Raw genomic sequence first — 18534 nt, 5'->3', positions numbered from 1 at the left:
GCTTAACCAGTCCCCACTTAGAAATGACCAGGGCTTCCTCCCCAGGCAATCCCACGAGCTTCCCAAAAAGCCCTTGCCGAGAGTCTAGTGAAAGCACCATGCACTGTGGTATGGGCAGTCACGGGGCGGGGGGAGAAGACCAGATGAAGACACCTTCTTCATAGGAACATAGGAAGCTGCCATATACTGAGTCAGACCATTGGTCTATCGAGCTCAGTATTGTCTTCACAGACTGGCAGCGGCTTCTCCAAGGTTGCAGGCAGGAATCTCTCTCAGCCCTTTCTTGGAGATGCCAGGGAGGGAACTTTAAACCTTTTGTTTTTCCCAGAGCAGCTCCATCCCCTAAGGGGAATATCTTACAGTGCTCACACTTCTAGTCTCCCTTTCATATGCAACTAGGGTGGACCCTGCTTACCTAAGGGGAGAAGTCATGCTTGCTACCACAAGACCAGTTCTCCTCTCTTCACTAGTGCAAGCCTTGACAAATATTCTTTGGAACTAGGAGCAAGTCCAAAAATTCAGGAGCCAGACAGTGGACACTTGACAAAATTACTGGGCTTAGTGAGGAACATTATGGAGGGTGAGGGCAAATGGGCCTCTCTTTATTCCCTTTACAAGTAACATAAGGTAAGGTAAAATGGGCCATCGAGTCGGTATCAGTTCCTGGAGACCACAGAGCCCTGTGGCTTTCTTGGTTGAATATAGGAGGGGTTTACCATTGCCATCTCCTGTGCAGTTTGAGATGATGCCTTTCAGCATCTTCCTATATCGCTGCTGCCTGATATAGGTGTTTCCCATAGTCTGGGAAACATACCCACGGGGATTTGAACCAGCAACCTCTGGCTTGCTAGTCAAGTCATTTTTCCTGCTGCGCCATTAGGTGGCTACAAGTGACATACTTAGAACAGAAACAGGTCTACCTGGGTCAAATGAAGATTTTATTGAAGAATTCTGCTTCTGAATATCATAGTTTAGGTGCCACCGTTAAATTTCTAGGCGCCATGGCTCCCTGATGCCTGGGATTTGCCAAGCCCTGCACTTATGGAGCTCTGCTCTGTTCTCTCCCCACTCCCCTTGTGACTGCCCATGCCTCGTGAATGCCCATGAAGTGCCCATAGGCACTTCAACTTGCAGCAAAGACTTTTCTGGTAGATCAGTGAGCTGCCCAGAGAAGAGGCAATAGTTGCACAGATTCTGAGTTCTGCTAGTGTTGGTCTGTGTGTGAGGAACTGGATTTGAGTGAGCTAAACTGCATATGAGCGAGCCAAAAGTCTTGTTCTTCTTATCTGTTATAAATCATCACATTTTCCATTATAAGACATTAATGTTGTATTATTAAGATTTCTTTTTTTAATGAAGACAACAACCAAAATGCCAAATTGATGAGTGTTGTATGTAATTAGCATGTGCCATAGTACTAGAGATTGTTCTGAATGAAGCATATGCTTGTTCCTTGAACAGCTCTGGAAGGTTTTCAAATGCACACAAGTGAAAGCTGACTTACCAGCTTTCATCCTGGCACTCATTCAGAGTAACACCCACCACTTCATCCATTTATTTAAAATCAGACAGAAACAGGGCTGATCTGAAATCTCAGCCTTAATTTTTGCAGCAAATTTAGCATTTTTTTTGCAGAGCTGAAACTCCCCTGCCCAGGTACCCCTAGGTTTGTGTTAATTCACGAGATTTCTCATACAAATTGTAGTTGCATACCCTCAGCCTTCAGCTTCAATACCCCTCCTTTCTTCCTGTTGTTTTTACATCCAGTCAGGGATCATGATGTGAATGCAATGATATCAGCCAAGGCAAATAAGCCAGTTGCTTTGCCCTCACTCAGATTGGCTGATGAGGACCGCCTAGAGATGCACATATCAGGTGGTACAAAATATGATAAATCAATCAATAAAATAAATAAATGAAGCAAAGCTATCCTCATTTCCGAGGCAACTACATTTCCCATAGTGCTCCCAAGTGTCTCCTGTTCGCACATTCCAAAGTAGCCAAGGTAGCTGATTAAGTAGCATGTTGTCCGTCTTTATGTTTTTATGTGGTGATGTCACTCTGATCCAGGAAGAAAAACTTGGAAGTAAGCAAAACCTGAAGTATGGCAAAAGTTTTATCGTTTGTTTGTTTGTTTGATGTATATACTGCCTTTCTGTCAGTATGCTTAAGGCAGTTTACAATTTAAAATAAAAGTATGCGATCTGATAGACATGATACAAAAGGAAAAAGGGATGGGGTAGGGAAGAGAAAAACCAAGCAAATTCAGGTGTGAATCCTTACATAAAGTTACATAATTATTGTGATAGTGGCCAGGTGAATGGCAGCTTCCTTGCACCCCGTCCCATTAAGAGTACCATAGAAGTTGTTCACTGAATTCAACAGGATTCAGTCCCGAGTAGATGTACATAGAATTGCAGCCTGATTTACTCTTGCCGTTTCGGGATGCAGTCCTCTACAAAATGAGGACCATAGACGTCCATTTGAATTCTATGGTTTACGCAAGCTGCATATGTCTGAAATAAAAAGTAACATGGCTGACATACAGAGCAAGGATGCTCCAGTGCAGCAAGTCAGGAGCCTAACAGAACATCCTAACTAATTGCACCAGTACAGAGAGAAAGAGACTGTTTTTACACCCTTCCCTTCCCTCTGTGCCTCCCTCAGGGGTATATTTTTGGGTGGCAGAGAAGACTTCCTGGGTAAGGGGAGATTGTAAAAAATCGCCCCTTCGCTGGTACACTGGTGCGGTTAGTTGGGAAGTTCTGTTAGGCTGCCCCCTTGCTGTACCAGTGCATCCTTTTCATCCTCTGTATGTCAGCCACATGCTTCTAAGTGATCTCTGTAGATATTAGAGCTTTGAGGAACTTAGTGCAAAAGAAAAACATACATTCATTTAACAAAAGTAAAATAATGGGTTGGTTCAGATGAGCCTCAGCCTGCCCCCTCTCCTACACGTGATAAGGCTGGAGCCTGGTTGTGAACGTGTCCTCCATTCTGTCACACACGGATGTGCCGATGCATTCTCAGCATACCCTTTACTCATGTGTAAAAGGTGATCATCTGAATTACCCCTCTACACACGCTGCAAAACCCTGTTTTGGTTCACCTGTTTGGGCAATTTGGACAATCACATGTAAAGTATGTGCCAAGAATGTATCGGCACATTTGTGAGTGACAGAGGGGTGGGTGTGTTTCATGACAAGGCTCCAGCCTTATTGCATGTAGGCAGGGGTGTAGTGGAGGGGGACATGCAGGGACAGGGCACCAGTCTGTCCAGTGCATTCTCCCCTGCTATCTAGACAAAGAGGCACCTTTTTAACATGGTGATTCTCTTTATTTAGCAGGGGGAGGGTAACTGGCCCTATCTACCCCCAGCACAGTACCTCCCGTAACTGTTGCTGGTGTCTATCTTATGGTTCTGTTTAGATTATGAGCCGTTTGGGGACAGGGAGCCATCTTATTTATTTATGTTTTCTCTATGTAAACCGCTTTGGAAACTTTTGTTGAAAAGCGGTATATAAATTAATATTTGTTGTTGTTGGTACTTCTTGGCTTCTCTGGCTGTTGGGGTGGGCATGGCCATGGGGGCTGTCATGGAGTGCGCCTGTACTTCTGAATTTGCAACTACATCACTGCATGTAGGAGAGGTGGCCCTCAGGTTCATCAGGCCCCAAAATTATTTAGGATACATTATAGGCACTCCCTGATTTACAAACACCTGACTTACAAACGACCCCAAACAAAGCTCTATAACAAAATTAATGAAGTCTGCAACTTACAAATGCCAACCCGCACATGCGAACAAGTATTTCTTTCATAGAAATATGTGTTCCGAACCTTTGGAATACAGCCTTTTTGTAAGTTGGGGACTCCCTGTATTTAATAATTGCAAAAATCCATAGAAATTACCAGATCATACTTCTTGAAAGCAAAATCCTCCCCTGCCCCACAACATTTCACTGAATTCGTGATATTACAGTTAAAGGGGCACGTCTTATTTTGTTTTGTTTTTTCACTCAAATTAAAAGTGAAACCCTGACTGATGGAATTAGATATGAGCTCAAGGAATAATTTCTATTTGTTTATACCTCTCTCCAACCAATTGGAAGTTCAACCATTACAAATATCACTAGAGTCATTTTCTTTGCCCCAGAGTTTACTTTATAATTCCAGCATCCACGTGATTAGATTTTGTTCTGCCTAAATGCTTCTCAAGATCTGCTGTAGTGTGGTATTTCTATGACTCCTTGTTTTATAGCTGCTTCCTTCACCAACACAAAGTAATCTTATATAGATTTAACTAAGAGTTTATTCAGAAACAACTCAAATTTCTCCTTCTCCTTTCCCTCCCTTTTCCTTTCTGACCCCAATCCCCACACAACCCGAATCCCCTGAGACAAACTTCTAAACAACAAAATGTGAAGGATACTGGATAGAATGCAATACTCCTTTTGCACTATGAGGCATTCACTTCTGAAAGCCGTCATGCCAAGGAAGATGTCTGAAAAGAGACAGTGTCTATTTAATTTTAATGTGACTCTTGTTCTTTATTACATTCTGATTGGCCAGGCTGATGTACAAAAAAATGCTTTGGTCACATCTGTATCTCTGAATGCCTATTGTAAGCAAGAGCAATCCAGGGTCACTGCCCTTTAAACACTGCCAGTCAGATCTCAGGAGAGAGAAGATATGTTAGAACCGCCAGTGATGAGAAAATGTGGTTAAGGAAGCAAACAGTTTTCAATTGAAAAACTACAATTCTATTGGAACTGCTCTTCACTTTTTCCTGTTGAGTACAATCTTATGAAAAAGTGATTCCATTTCTATTCCAAGGAGGAACTGGTTGGTGTGTATATTGGTTTTTTGTTTTTGGAAGAAGGGTAGAGATTAATCCATTTTCTTACAACCTATGCACACCTTAGCCATTTTTAAATATGCCTCAAATAGCCATAAATATTAGTATTTTGCAGACGTGGTACATAATAGGATCAGTCTATTTAAAATTACTGGGTGAGATCCAAAGAGGCTTATCTGTGAGCACTTCCATGCATGCATGGGTATGCAAGACCTTGTACAACACCAAATGTTTCCAACTTCCCAGATAAGCTCTTGAAGGAGTGCAAAGGAGTGTGGTAGAAAAGGGGGCCTGGGAAGTCCCTGAGAAGCACCCACAGAACACAGTTTATGCCTCTTTGAATCTTGACCAAGGAACCTATTCTAATACAAGTGGTTTTACTTCTACCAATGTTTACTCATAGATATTTCATTGTATAATAAAGTACACTATACTTTAAATATCTCAATCCCCTTTGCTTACCTGGTTTAAATAACACCTCCAAGTAAATGGCCAGCTGTGGTAGTCATATATTTTGCAAATGCATTTGTTGTCTTTGCACATCAGTCTACATAATGGTAACATCAAAGCCCTATCATTCTCTATATATGCATATTTCATGTTACAATTTTCCTGTCTGAGAATCCTTATCTTAGCTCTTTCTGAAATTATATCAAGCTAATATGTATTGGGAATCTGCTTATAAACTACCTAACATGGTATGGTGGTGCTTACAATGAGTCCATTGTCCCTGACTTTTACTTATTCACTGGGGAGGGAGAAAGTACCTGAAATTTTAGAAAAATTATTTAGCCCTGAAAATATATTACCCTTCATACACTAACCTTTGTCCATCATGGACTATATGCACTACCCTTTGTCCATCATGGCGCTCAAGATGGCATATATGAGGGCCTAGGTGGTCTCCCATCCAGGCACTAACCAGACCTCCTGTAACTTCAGCAACTGCTTCATATGCCTTCAGATCTATATATGCAGAACTTGTATATCATCTGAAATAAAAGTGATTTCCCTTCTTTTTCTACAGATGGTACAAGACAAGAAGAAGCAGAAGGCGAGCTTAGTGAGGAAGAGCACTGGTATGGAAATTCTTCAGAAACACCATCAGAAGCATCCTATGGAGAAGTTCAAGAGAACTTCAAATTGTCCTTTGAGGATAGGATCCAAGAACAATCAACATCTCCAGACACTTCTTTGGGGAGTGCGACTCCTAGCAGCAACACACTGGAGCTGGCAGCTGTTGAAAATGAGGCTCTAAGGGACGTATTACAGAATAAAGAACACCTTTCCCCTGGGGTGTCTTCCATATGTGAAGATGACACTCCTGGCCCAAATAAGCCACTGAGTAGTAACCTGAGACGTCTGCTGGAGGCTGGTTCTCTCAAGCTAGACACTAGTATCACTGTTAACGGCAGGGTTGAGTCCCCTGTAAATCTTGGCTCAAATCTCTCCTTTTCTCCACCTACGCATCATGCTCAGCAGCTAAGTGTCCTTGCTAGAAAGCTTGCTGAAAAACAGGAACAAAGTGACCAATATGGTGCAAACAGCCGGTTCATATGGAATCAAGGCAAGTGGTTGCCCAACTCAACATCACCTTGCAGTTTGTCTCCGGATTCGGCGATCCTAAAACTGAAAGCAGCAGCCAATGCAGTTCTTCAGGACAAGTCGCTTTCTCGAACTGAAGATCCTATAAGGTTTGAAACCTTTTCTTCTCCATTTAGTTCACAGTCTGCAAGCTCTACCTTAGCAGCATTATCAAAGAAAGTCAGTGAAAGAAGCATGACTCCTGGGCAGGACCACCCACCGCCAGCCAGTTCTTTCCTTTCTCTCGCCTCAATGACTTCTTCGGCAGCCCTACTCAAGGAGGTTGCTGCAAGAGCTGCAGGCAGCCTTTTGGCTGAGAAGAAAAAGTCTCTGGCTGCGGAGGATCCCCTGCAGCTTTCAGACATGAAGCAAGAGAAAGTAACTCCACCACAGTCTTTGGAATTATTGTTACTCCCAGCCCCTAAAGGACGAGCTTCTAAAACCACTAATCCAGGTATGACCTGTCATTTTGCTATCAATCCTGATCATCTTCAGTACTGGATTGTTTCTTCTTATTAAGAAATAAATAACCAAGCAGAAGGCACTCTTTAAAGTATTGTTAGGGGATTGACCAAACCTTGAATGCTTGAAAGCAAATGTGTGTTTAGTATTTTGTGTTCTTTGAACAACTTTCCCGCATCAAGTTCGCAGTAGGTCCATATAGGATTTTTAAATGAGCGAGATCAAAGAATCCTTGCTGAACAGTACATATATTAGAGAATGTGTGAGGTGTTGGTGTTTTTAAAACATTGAACTGGATACATCATATTTTTGTTTCTGTTGTCACAAATACACCTTTTGTAAGGTCAGACTAGATGAGATGTTAAAATATATCATTTTCTCCTGGGTGTAGGATTTTCTGATTTGATTAGCACCACATGGCTATTTGGGGGTAAATAGTTGCTTTATGGAGTGCATTTTTGTAGGGAAATGGCGTGGGAGTAAAGGTTTAAAGCAGAGCGTGACAAATCCCAGGCATCAGGGAGCCGTGGTGCTTAAAAAGTTTAACTGTGGTGCCTAGACTAGGATATTCACTGCAATAAAATATGTATTTGTCCCAGGCAGCCCTGTTAAGTACATTACTTGTAAGGGTATACAGATGAGCCCATTCACACTCCCTCGCAACATTGTTTGTCACTATGTCCAGGTATTTTGTCAAGTGATTGGCTTCTAAATTTTTACGCTGGCGCCTAGATCCAAAGAAGATTGGTCAAGGTCTGGGTTGAAATTCCCCCTCCCGCCCACAGTCCCAACCCAGACCAGACTGACAGTTGTATTACTGCTTCGCTATGCTGTACATGTGTTCTCTATGTACAACTGAGAACTGCAAAAAACTGGGTCCTTCATAGCATGGAGATAGTCTTCATGCATAAGGTTTGTACATGTTCAGGCTCTGCTGAAAGTTTCAATAAAAGTATGATGGTTGGGGGCAAGGACAGAATATGCTGTCATCTTCCCCTATCCTTTGAGGAAAGGCCATAGCTCAGTGATAGCGCATATGCTTTTTATGCAGAATGCATGTATGCAATACATGCTTTGAATGTTATTGATTTATTTGTTTTATTTAATTTATATACAGCCTGACTCCAGAGGCTCCAGGTGGTTTACACAAAAAACATTATGCATTGTATGCACGTGCTTTGTATGCAGAAGGCCCCATGTTCAATCCCTGACATCTCTGAGAAAGAGTCCTGTTTGAAACCTTTCAGAGCTGCTGCCAGTCAGTGTAGACAGTGTTAACCTAAATGGAGCAATGGTCTGACTCAGTAGGCTTGTTCATACAATTATGAATATGGTAGGAGAAGCCTCCTATCCAAGTTTGGGAGCTGTGGGCGCTCCTGTTTTCTGCTCATGTGTGAGTTAAAAATGCCGTCAGTGATCGTGTGCAGCGGCTGGGTAAGAGGAATCTGTCTTACCCAGCAGCTGTACCCAGGTCTTTAACAAGGTAGGAGGAAAAGCCCTCTGACCCAGTCGCTGCTTAGCACACGATCACTGCCAGTGCCTCCAACCTTGTTTTTAACTCATACCTGAGCAGAAAACGGGAGCGTGTGCAGTTCCTAAACTAGGAGCTTCTCCCATCCAATTAATGGTCATGAGAGCAGCCCTAGTATAAGGAAGCTTTCAGTGGTCACATGTGTTGACTATACACAGATTCCAAGTGACTGAACAGAGCAAAAGTATACTGGTAGAACTTGGGATTTGGCTCTTGTATATGTGGTTGCCTTCTTACCTCTGAGGATGGAATGTTTGCACGTCCCTCTCCAAGAATGGGGATCAGTGATATAGTCAAGAACATTCACAACATTTGGCTGTTGTGAAAGTTCTTGACTATATCACGAAGTATAAAATGAACATAATTTTTCTAATAATCTTCCACAGAGACTATATTATCCTTATTCTTGTCATTTTGTTCCTTCAGTTTGAATGCCTAGTCTTTTGTCAAAAAGCATTCCTGCTAGGGGATAATAGATAAAAATTGAAAATCAGGAGATGAGAAAAGTATAGAAACATATATGAATTCTAATTTCTTCCAAAGAAGGAATTCATAGTCCCATCTTTTTGTTTCCACAGAGTTATCATTGGAATTCAAAGACCTCTTTACAGCTGTCAGCTGTTTTTCAATCCTACCTTGATTATCATCATTAATTTAATTTTTTACACATTCCAAGAAATTTGAGTTATGGGCTAACAGCATAATATATAAAATAAGACTAAACCTGTCACCATCATCATTATTATCATGACATTTAAAAAAACAACACCACATTATTGACACTGAAGAGCCAATGTGGGTGGGTAAATAAACATTAAAAAATTGTCATACACGCTTAGTTCCTGAATGCTTTGATATTATAAATTGTAGACTCTACAGTTTAGAAAAGAGGAATGCACTCTGAGCAAATGCAGTACTGGCAGCTTATATGTTGGCTCGGATACAATGAACTTTCCAGTAACCATAACACTTTTTTGAGACTAGCAAGCAGCAGTGCTCAAAGGCAGCAGTGATGGTAGACTGCCACAGATGGTCCGGTCCTGTGTAAATCTCACAGAGAATATCCATGAAAGTAATAGAGTCCAGTGCCCGGCAAAGAGGTCTGAATTCCACACTATATTTTCACTGTTCTCACTGTGCGTTTCTCAGTGCTGGGTGGGTGCTTTAAGAGACAGAGTCCTCTTGTAAGAACTCTATGGGGAAAGCACCGGGAAGGGCTGCACTAATATATGTAGCCTTCCAAGATGATGCAGGGTCTCCAAAGGGCTCCATTTCTCTGCCCTGCCGGTGCTTCTAGGCAAAGCTCTGCAGGTGCTAGGTGAAGTGCAGCCCTGAATGGTGGGAATGGTCGCCTCCACATGGTGCCAGGAGGACTGTGCAGAGTACTCAGCTTCAATCAGCTTCTCACAGGCCCAGTAAATAACTAGAGAGCTGCACTGAGGATTGACGGGCACCACCACTGGCTCCTGGACCTTACTGTGAAGAACACTGCTCTACGCCATGTCCAGGCCATCCACAGTACAGTGTGTCATAAGCAAAAAGGAGGAGGAAACAAAATATGTGAAGCAAGAAGTGCTGATCAATCACAGAATCCATTAGTAAGCATTTATTGATATATGAAGTGAGAGAGCAAACTCCTATCTCTATCACACCATGATGACTTGCCAGAGGAGAGGTCCTTCCTGACTCACTGATGTGGCTTTTGGAGTCAGAGCATCTTCTCTTAGCCTTTCAGGAGTGTAGCTATAATTTAACGGATGGGTTCAAAGAACCTGCCACCACCACCCCAGCTCCACCCCTCCCTATTTTCTCCATTATTTCCCTCTCTCCAAGGGACCACCAGGAAGAGTAGCAAACACGGGCCCCTTCTCCCTATGCCCCTGGAGTGTTTCCTAGATAAATTGACCCTTTCCCCTTTTCCCCATGTCTGTGTCTTATCCAGCAGCTGCTTTATACCAAGTCAAACCAATTGTCTAGCTAGCTCAGCACTGGCAGTGGCTCTGCAGGTATTTCAGTCAGGGATATTTTCCAGATAAAATAATAAAGCAGGTTGAGAACCCCTGCTTTAGCACAGGGATGGGGTGGTGGTGATGGGGAATCTTTCTAGTCCTTAACAGACCACTCATGAAGAACCAGGTTAAAATGAAATACAGTGCACATAATTGGTACTTCTTTGGAACTATTCCACGGAGCTTGGAACTTCATCAGACACCTTTGTTTTTCTTTTGGGCTTCAGAATAATTGTTCGGATGATAATGAGATGTAAAATAGCCCTTGAGCATGTGGGGCGGGGAGGAGAGGCTTAGGTTTGAAGTAGATGGTGCTACTGCAGTGTTTGTCTCTGCTGCAAAAATGTACTACTTGCAGAAAGAGGTCACTGTTATACATCTTTTGTGCAGTGGAAGGTGGAAAGAAACTGAGCTGAATATGGAGGCTGATGCATATTTGCTATGAAAATAAATCTTGCACATTCCTTTGATTCTTCTCATAACCACAATTTTATGGCACTGCAAGCATAATATATTTCACGTTATAAAGTTCTGTATGTTATTTCTGTGGGCCTCCTGCTCCTATAGACATGAGTTCTGTCCAGTTGCCAATAAGACTGATGTGATTTCCCTCGAGCAATATATTGGCAGCACTTCTTATATACTGTATGGGTGGTTAAAGAGTGGTTACTCTGTCCTCCATTATGTTAGTAATTAGCTTATTCCACTATTAGCGCTATGCGTATAGTCTGAGAGCTGTTGTGCACATCCCAGAGAAGCAGCAAGCGGAAGCATGAGTGGCTCTGACTCATGCTTACTCTGCCTCTGCTTCCCGGTCTATGAATAGTGAGCCACATGCAGAAGTGCAGGTTGACTAGTGTACTAACAGCAGCAAACTTTGCCAGATATGCACACTCAGTTCCCTGAGCTGAGACTCTGTTTACCACTACCCCTTAGGGTGACTTGCTGCACTACAGCAGCTTTTGAGTCTCCGGGTACTATGCTAGCTTGCTCTGTGCGGCCCATTGGCTTCTCTGAAAACAGAAAGAGTATAAAAGGCACCAGAGCAGTGATGTCAATGGCTGCTCAAGTCTAGATTTTTTGGCAGCGTGCTGTAGCCCCACAACTGGCCCCTGTGATGGCTCACTACTCTATTGCCTGCCCCCTGCAGGCACCACTGCCACCAGTCTGCCTCCCGTTATACCACTACAACACAGTATATTGATGTCGCTACCCTGGTGCCCATCCCAGTGATAATAGGCACCAGAGCGATGACATCATAATAATGCATCATAAGTAGAGGTACTCTAGCCCCCGGACCTTGGGGCCTCAGTCCGTGGCCTCCAAGGTTCGGGGGGGCCTACAAATGTCTGGGAGGCCTCCAGCAGCCACCCCGCACCCAAAGCGCTAAACCTTCATGTTTGTTTGTTTTTAACAGTCGCCGCGTGGCCAAGGGGTGGCTGCTGGGGGTGAGCGAAATAGTCCCTCTCTCCCTCCCCCCCACCCTCAGCAGCGGCCAGAGTGACACTGGGCCTGTCTGTTTGGCCCAGTGTCTCTTGTTAACTGCAAGGCGCGCCTGCGCAGTTGAGAGAGATCGTCGCAAGCCCATGACATCATGGGCTTGCGACAATCTCTCTCAACTGCGCAGGCATGCCTCGCAGTTAGCAAGAGGTGCTGGGCTAAACAGACAGGCCCAGTGTTGCTCCGGCCACCTCCAGGAAGGGGAGAAGGATTGCTCTGCTCACCCACCGGCAGCCACCCCTAGGCCGCGAGGCGGCTGTAATTAAAACAACACAGAGGTTTGGCACGGCAGGGTGGGCGTGGGGTGGCTGCTGGAGGCCCCATGGCCATTTGGCGGCTGTAATTAAAAAACAAACAAACTTGGAGGTTCAGTGATGTCAGGGGCCCCCAAAAGTTGGTTTTGGGGGGCCTCTCTGCAGGGGCAGTCCAGGCGCCAAAATTACCTAGGTGTGCCCCTGGTCATGGTGGTATAATGGGGTGGGAGCAGAGAATGGAGGCCACTGCCGAAGCCAGCTGCGGAGGGTGGGGGACAATGGTGGTGTGAGGAGGGCTGTTGCAGAGACCAGTGGCAGGTGAGTGTGGTGGTTCCCCCCCTGTGTGCGGAGCACACGGACATTCAATTATAGATTTACCCTGATGAGAGCCTCCCTGTCTGGAGCAGACTTTTCTTCCGTTGCAAGGTCTCCATGCTGCTGCTACATTTGTCCTTGCTTACTTCCTTGATCTCTCTGCTTGGCTCGACCTCTGGCACGTTTCTGACCTTAGGCTGCTGGTTTTGATTCCTGTGCCAGTCGGCTGATTTTGATTTCTGAGCTTTGTTGCCTCGCTCTCTCGGGCTTGGCTTCTAGACTTGTGCCACCTAGTGGCCACTGACCACAGCTCAGCTCTGACACACAGTGGCAGCACAGAGTGGGGTGACCGGGCATGAATCGTAGTAGAATAGCTGAGACGGCTGGAGATGACACATCTACATGGAAATCTAAAGGTGTCTCAGTTGTGTCAAAGCAAGCTGCATCAGTACAACCCTGCATAACTGATACATGGTTATAAGCAGGTATGATGAGAGTATAACTGACAGCCGGCCAACCAGAATGGTTCTATCCCACTTGCTTCAGTGCCACTGTGTCAGCTGTGTCAGCATAAGGTTTTCTTGTGGCTTTCACAACTAAGCACATTTATAGAGTTGGGTTGTTAGTTGTAGTTCCGGTGGTAGTTCCAGTGGTAAACGTAAACCTGGACTGGCAAGAATGGAAACAGAGAAAGTCAAACTCACAGAATCTTCCATGAGAGCCAGTGTGGTATAATGGCTGGCCTAGGACTAGGGACACCCAAGTTCAAATCCCCATTCAGCAAGAAGAGTCACTGGGTGACTCTGGGCCAGCCACTTATCCGTCAGCCTAATCTACCTCACAGGTAGATGACTGTTGTGAGGATAAACATAAGCATGCACACTGCTTTTGGCTCCTTGGAAGAAGAACAGGATATAAATGTAAATAAATACAATAAAATAAACATCAAAGGAGTAGACTGCTGATTAGTCCCTCTTGTTGAAACATCAGGTAAATAAATCTAGTGCCATTTTATTTATTAATTTATTTATTTATTTACTTACTTATTTATTTATTTCCTATTTTTATACCTCCCAAAACAGACGTCTCTAGGTGGTTTACAACAAAATAAAAACAGAAAAAGTAAAAGATTAGTTAAAACAAAAACAAAACATTTAAAACATCACAACCATTTAAAATTTTCAAAACAATATTTTAAAACCTATCCACCTCCAGCACAGTACCTCCAGTGACTGTTGCTAGTGTCTGTCTTATGTTTCTTTTTAGATTGTGAGCCCTTTGGGGACAGGGAGCCATCTTATTTATATGTTATTTCTCTGTGTAAACCACCCTGAGCCATTTTTGGAAGGATGGTATAGAAATCGAATGAATGAATGAATGAATGAATGAGTGAATAATAAAACAGCATTAAAACAATATTAATTAAAAGCCTGGGTGAACAGATTTATCTTTAAAGACTTTTAAAAGGCTGTCAGGGGAGGCTCTTATTTCACTAGGGAGCACATTCCAAAGCCTTGGGGCAGCAACGGAGAAGGCCCGTCCCTGAGTAGCCACCAGACAGACCTCACCTGATGATCTCAATGAGCAGTGGGGTTCATGACAAAGAAGATGTTCTCTTAAATACCCAGGGCCCAAGCTGTTTAGGGCCTTATAGGGCCTTATAGGTTTTTAAAAGATAGCATATAAAGCTGCCTAGTTAAGTCTCACACATTCCTGGGCAGGCTTCATTACTAAACTGATGGGAGGATTAAAAAGAAACCTCACCTTTTCGGGTGTGGTCAGAGATGGGTTCAAACCTTTCCCAGAATGGTCTTATGAACTCTTTTAAAGATGGAAATGCCTCTTGTGTGAACAGAACAAATAAGGAACATGAAATAAGAAGACTTTCTTCTCTGTTCTGACTGAAAACGTTCTGGTTGAACTTTGGTTTGGAAAATAGCATTTCTTCTTACACCATATTCCTCAGGCAGGATCCTAAGTTAGTTATGCCTAGGTTCCATTGAAATTAATGGGACTGAAGTTAGTCACGGCTAATTTGTCTCATTAGCTTTAGTGGTGCTTTGTCATGACTGACTTAGTCTGCAGCCTGCCCTTCCTTTTTAAACTTTTAGTCAGACAAGTAAGTCTGATTTTGTTTCACTAAGACCATGTTTACAGAATCATGGATCTGATTAATTTAATGGGCTTGCTTCTGCATATATACAAGCATAAATTTTGTGTGCTCTTTCTGAAAAGTGAAGTAACATCTTTGGATTTAACATTTTCATATATTGGAGCTGAAATATGAGGTGGAATTTATCTTGTAGGCCACTTTCTCTCTAGCTATTAATTGGCTAGAACCTCCCATTGGCAAGCACACTACATTTCTTTGGCATTTACAGTGTTTGGTTCTGGGGAAAGCAGTGTTTTAATCACATTTAGAAGCTGGAAATGATGAAGAGAAGGGGGTGCTTGCTTCTGTATTATCAGTTATCCTCCTGTCATCTAAAAACCACTGGTGCATTTACTTTCTGAAGTGTATGGTTGGAATAAAATACCCAAAAGTGTTAACTCTGCTTCTTAAAAGGCAAATTGTGATGATACAACCTAATCTAGTGTATGTTTACTTACACTGAACTAATGACTTCAACAGGACTTACTGCCGAATAAGTGTATGCAGGATTATCATTTTAATTTCTTTGGCCCCTTGAATTGGGAGGAATGAAAAAATTACTCAGCAGGTGGACTTTACGTATAGTATTTCTATTACGGATGTGCTCAAAACATGATTCAGTGTCCCGAACAAGTTTTGGGCAGTATAGTAATATTTTAAATAAATAAATAGATCGTGGGTACATCCCTTTAAAACTGAGGGCTTACACAGCCCCTTAAACATGAAGGAGAGTAGGTCCATACCTGCTCCTCCTCCGTTTGCCGCCACTTCTGTAATGGCGGCGCTCCCCCCATTATAACCGTGTGCTGGCAGGGGATTTCCCACCTGCCCCTCCATGCTGGCATCATGCAGAAGCAGCTAGGAAACGCCCCACCAGCACACAGTCATAGCTGAGGGAAGCGCCACCATTATGGAAGTGGTGGCAAACAGAGGAGGAGCAGGTATGGACCTGCTCTCCTCCGTGTTAAAGGGACTGTGTAAGCCCTCAGTTTTAAAGGGATGTGTCTGCGGTTCGGATGCTGAATCGCGCTTCAAGCACACCCCTAATTTTTATCACTCCTCCGGGGTACAACTTTATTTGCGTCTGTGCTATCAGAAGGGTTAGAATTCTGCACGAATCCAGCTGAAAGTGCAACTAGAAAGTTCACTGTTGTGATTACTGCTGCTACTATTGCTTAAGATTTATTTAGCACCCCGAGGGACAAACATCCAGACTAGTTAATTATGACAGAGCGCCACTAAAATCAATTAAACAAGTTAATCATGACGAATTTAAGTCTGATTAATTTTAGTGGCACTTGGTTATGACTAAAGTAGTCTGAATGTCCCAGTATTACACACTATATGGAAATTTGTAATACTTGGCCAAATAGCTTACAATCAACATTAAATGGGCTAGAAAGGAATGAAGGAATAGGGCCTAGATTGACAGATGAATAGTGTGAATGTGGAGAGGGCAGTCAGATAGGAGTGAAGATGGTGATAGGGGAGGATAGCATGGTACAAATGGTGGTAGATTCTGAGGAAAGACAAGAAGGAAGGTGTTCTCAGCATTTGGAGAGTATGGCAGGAGAAGAGCTTCCTTTATTTTATGAAGAAATCTTAAGTGAGCCACAAATCTGGCACTGATTTCTCATGATTATTCCTAGTGTAGTGATCCAGGGATTCTGTCAGACTTGGAACGTGACAAAACTTTGAATCTTTGAAAAGGCTAAGCTGATACTTAAAATGAATTTTCTCCTCAGTCTTATTTATTATGGCGGTGGTTCCCAACCTGTGGTACTCCAGAGGTTACTGAACCACAGCTCCCATCATTCCCAGCCACAATAAATTGTAGCCGGCGGTGATGGGAGTTGTAGTTCAGCAACATCTGGAGTACCACAGGTTGGGAACCCCTGTTATGGCAACACACAGGACTGTGTACTGGAACTGCACTAGTGTGTAGTATATTTGGTGCTGAACGTCAGCCAATGTCAGACATTACAAAAAAAGAAAAGAAATGCTGTATTCGCATATAGTGTCCCGGGAGTGTGCTGAGAAGACTGGTTCACCTCAGACTTCACTGATGTGCTGAAAAGCCTCACGCTGCCACCCTCCCCTCTCTTTCAGTGTTTATCTGAGGAGGCAAGTGCCATAAGCGTGATGCCGGTTATTCCCATGTTTGGAAGGCTGAGACACGCCAGACTTACATTCATGGAAGCAATCACCATTGCACTTAAGACACTTGCCTCATCAGACAAACGGCGAGCACGGCAGTGTGAGGTTTCTCTGCATGTCAGTAGTCTCAGCATGTCTCACACTCTTGGGATGCTATACATGAGTACTGTGTCCCTTTTTTGGAACATCTGAAGACAGCTACAGCATTCAGCACACAGTGTTCTTTTTTTAAAAAAAAAATCAGGTTTCTAGTCCTTCAGATTGTGAAGATTTGCTTGGAACTGTGTAGGCAACATCAGTTGAAATCTCAGAAACCAGACAGTGGGATGAACAGGACTGGGGATAGCGCTTCAGTAGGGCAACAGCTTGCCCACTCTAATAGTAGAATAAATTAAACAAGTAAATATATGTAAATATTATTTAATTCGTATAACTGATGCAGGCTGCTAAATTCATCTGTTTTGGTATAGAACACTTTTTGGTACTGAATTTATCTCTTTGTTCAAACATAGTTAGAAAACATGTAACCTTTCCAGGAAGGCTTGTGCAATGTCAGGAAAATTATATCCATGTCCTTTGCAAAGTATCATTCACTTGGAAATTGTACGATCATGCAAATTTTATCACTTCATACCCAGTCAGAGAGAGTATTGACATTTGAATTCTTAAGCACAGAAAATAGCTGATGAATACATTAGGCAGTGAACTGTAATATTCTTGGAAGTAATTCCCAAGAATCACAAGAAATATGCCACCAATTTTTGCAGTTTTGAAAATGATCAGATACCCTTTCAGAAGTCACCGAAATATCTCCTGTTTCCACGGCAACACTGTAAACTTTCTCCTAACAGGTGTAGGAATTTGCAGTGTAATGTCAGATGGCTGATTGTGTCAACTCAGCGGGCAGAATCCTCTCTTCCGCTTAGCAGCTAAGACTTAACCTGATGATTATCCCATAAAATGAGGCATTCTCAACAAGCTCCAAAATCTCTACCTGAACTTGATAGCATTCACTACCAAGCCACATATCTAAAGGCAGGACTTAATCTGTGAGGTGTTAGGGCACCATCTGGTTAGAAATCACATATTTTGACTTACCCTCAAGTCTGTATTAGAAGTGGTGTTGAGGATAATTTGCTCTGTGCATATTCAGAGGCGCTTTCCTCCATAGCTAGCACAATATTCACAGACAATTCATGATACTTAAAACTGATTCCAGGGATTTCATGTGGATAAACCCCAGGTGAAATGGAGTGATGATGCCATTTTGTTTCAGAAGCCAACTCTTTTGTGAATGTCTTATGACCATAAAAACTTCACTGAAGGAGTTTTGGTGCTCCCTTGGGTACAGACCAACCTGCTGGATAAGTAGATTCCATTCTATGTAGAATTCTATTGTAGGGGAAGTGTCAACACTGGTGTTCTGCTTTAGCAAGAAGTGCTAAATCCAGCCTGTGAATGTTGTGCAGAAATCAGTGCTTTTTAAGTGAACTTGATCTGATTGCTCACATTGAAAGCAGATTTTAGGGCACTGTCATGATGCCTTTGGTTCATTCAAATTAAGCCCTGTGTTAAATGCATTAAGTGTATTAGTATGTTAATGCATATGGTACTAACAAAGCGGGAACAAGTGATGCCTCCCCATCTAAAGTGGCATCAGTGGTCTTCTTGAGCTCATACTAAGAAAACCCAACCACAGGGACTCTGAAGTC

General features: G+C 43.1%; 1 protein-coding gene across 10 annotated transcripts in view; it reads left to right on the top strand.

Annotated features, from left to right (window-relative positions):
• The window catches only part of ZNF827 (zinc finger protein 827), a 164869-nt gene that overhangs the window by 32405 nt on the left and 113930 nt on the right, over window positions 1-18534 (top strand). For 6 of the 10 annotated variants that reach the window (XM_053252223.1, XM_053252225.1, XM_053252224.1 and 3 more), the window contains exon 2: window positions 5886-6896. In XM_053252223.1, the coding sequence (XP_053108198.1) occupies window positions 5886-6896 (1011 nt within the window). Of the gene's footprint in view, window positions 1-5885; window positions 6897-12168; window positions 12223-12481; window positions 12517-13360; window positions 13504-15699; window positions 15732-18534 lie in introns of those variants that run through there. The other 4 variants (XM_053252231.1, XM_053252230.1, XM_053252229.1 and 1 more) reach the window with 4 other exon arrangements.

This window comes from Hemicordylus capensis, chromosome 5 (genome assembly GCF_027244095.1).
Source record: "Hemicordylus capensis ecotype Gifberg chromosome 5, rHemCap1.1.pri, whole genome shotgun sequence".
NCBI classification, from domain to species: domain Eukaryota; kingdom Metazoa; phylum Chordata; class Lepidosauria; order Squamata; family Cordylidae; genus Hemicordylus; species Hemicordylus capensis.
Note: the sequence above shows the minus strand (reverse complement) of the source record. Positions and strands in the feature narration are given on the sequence as shown.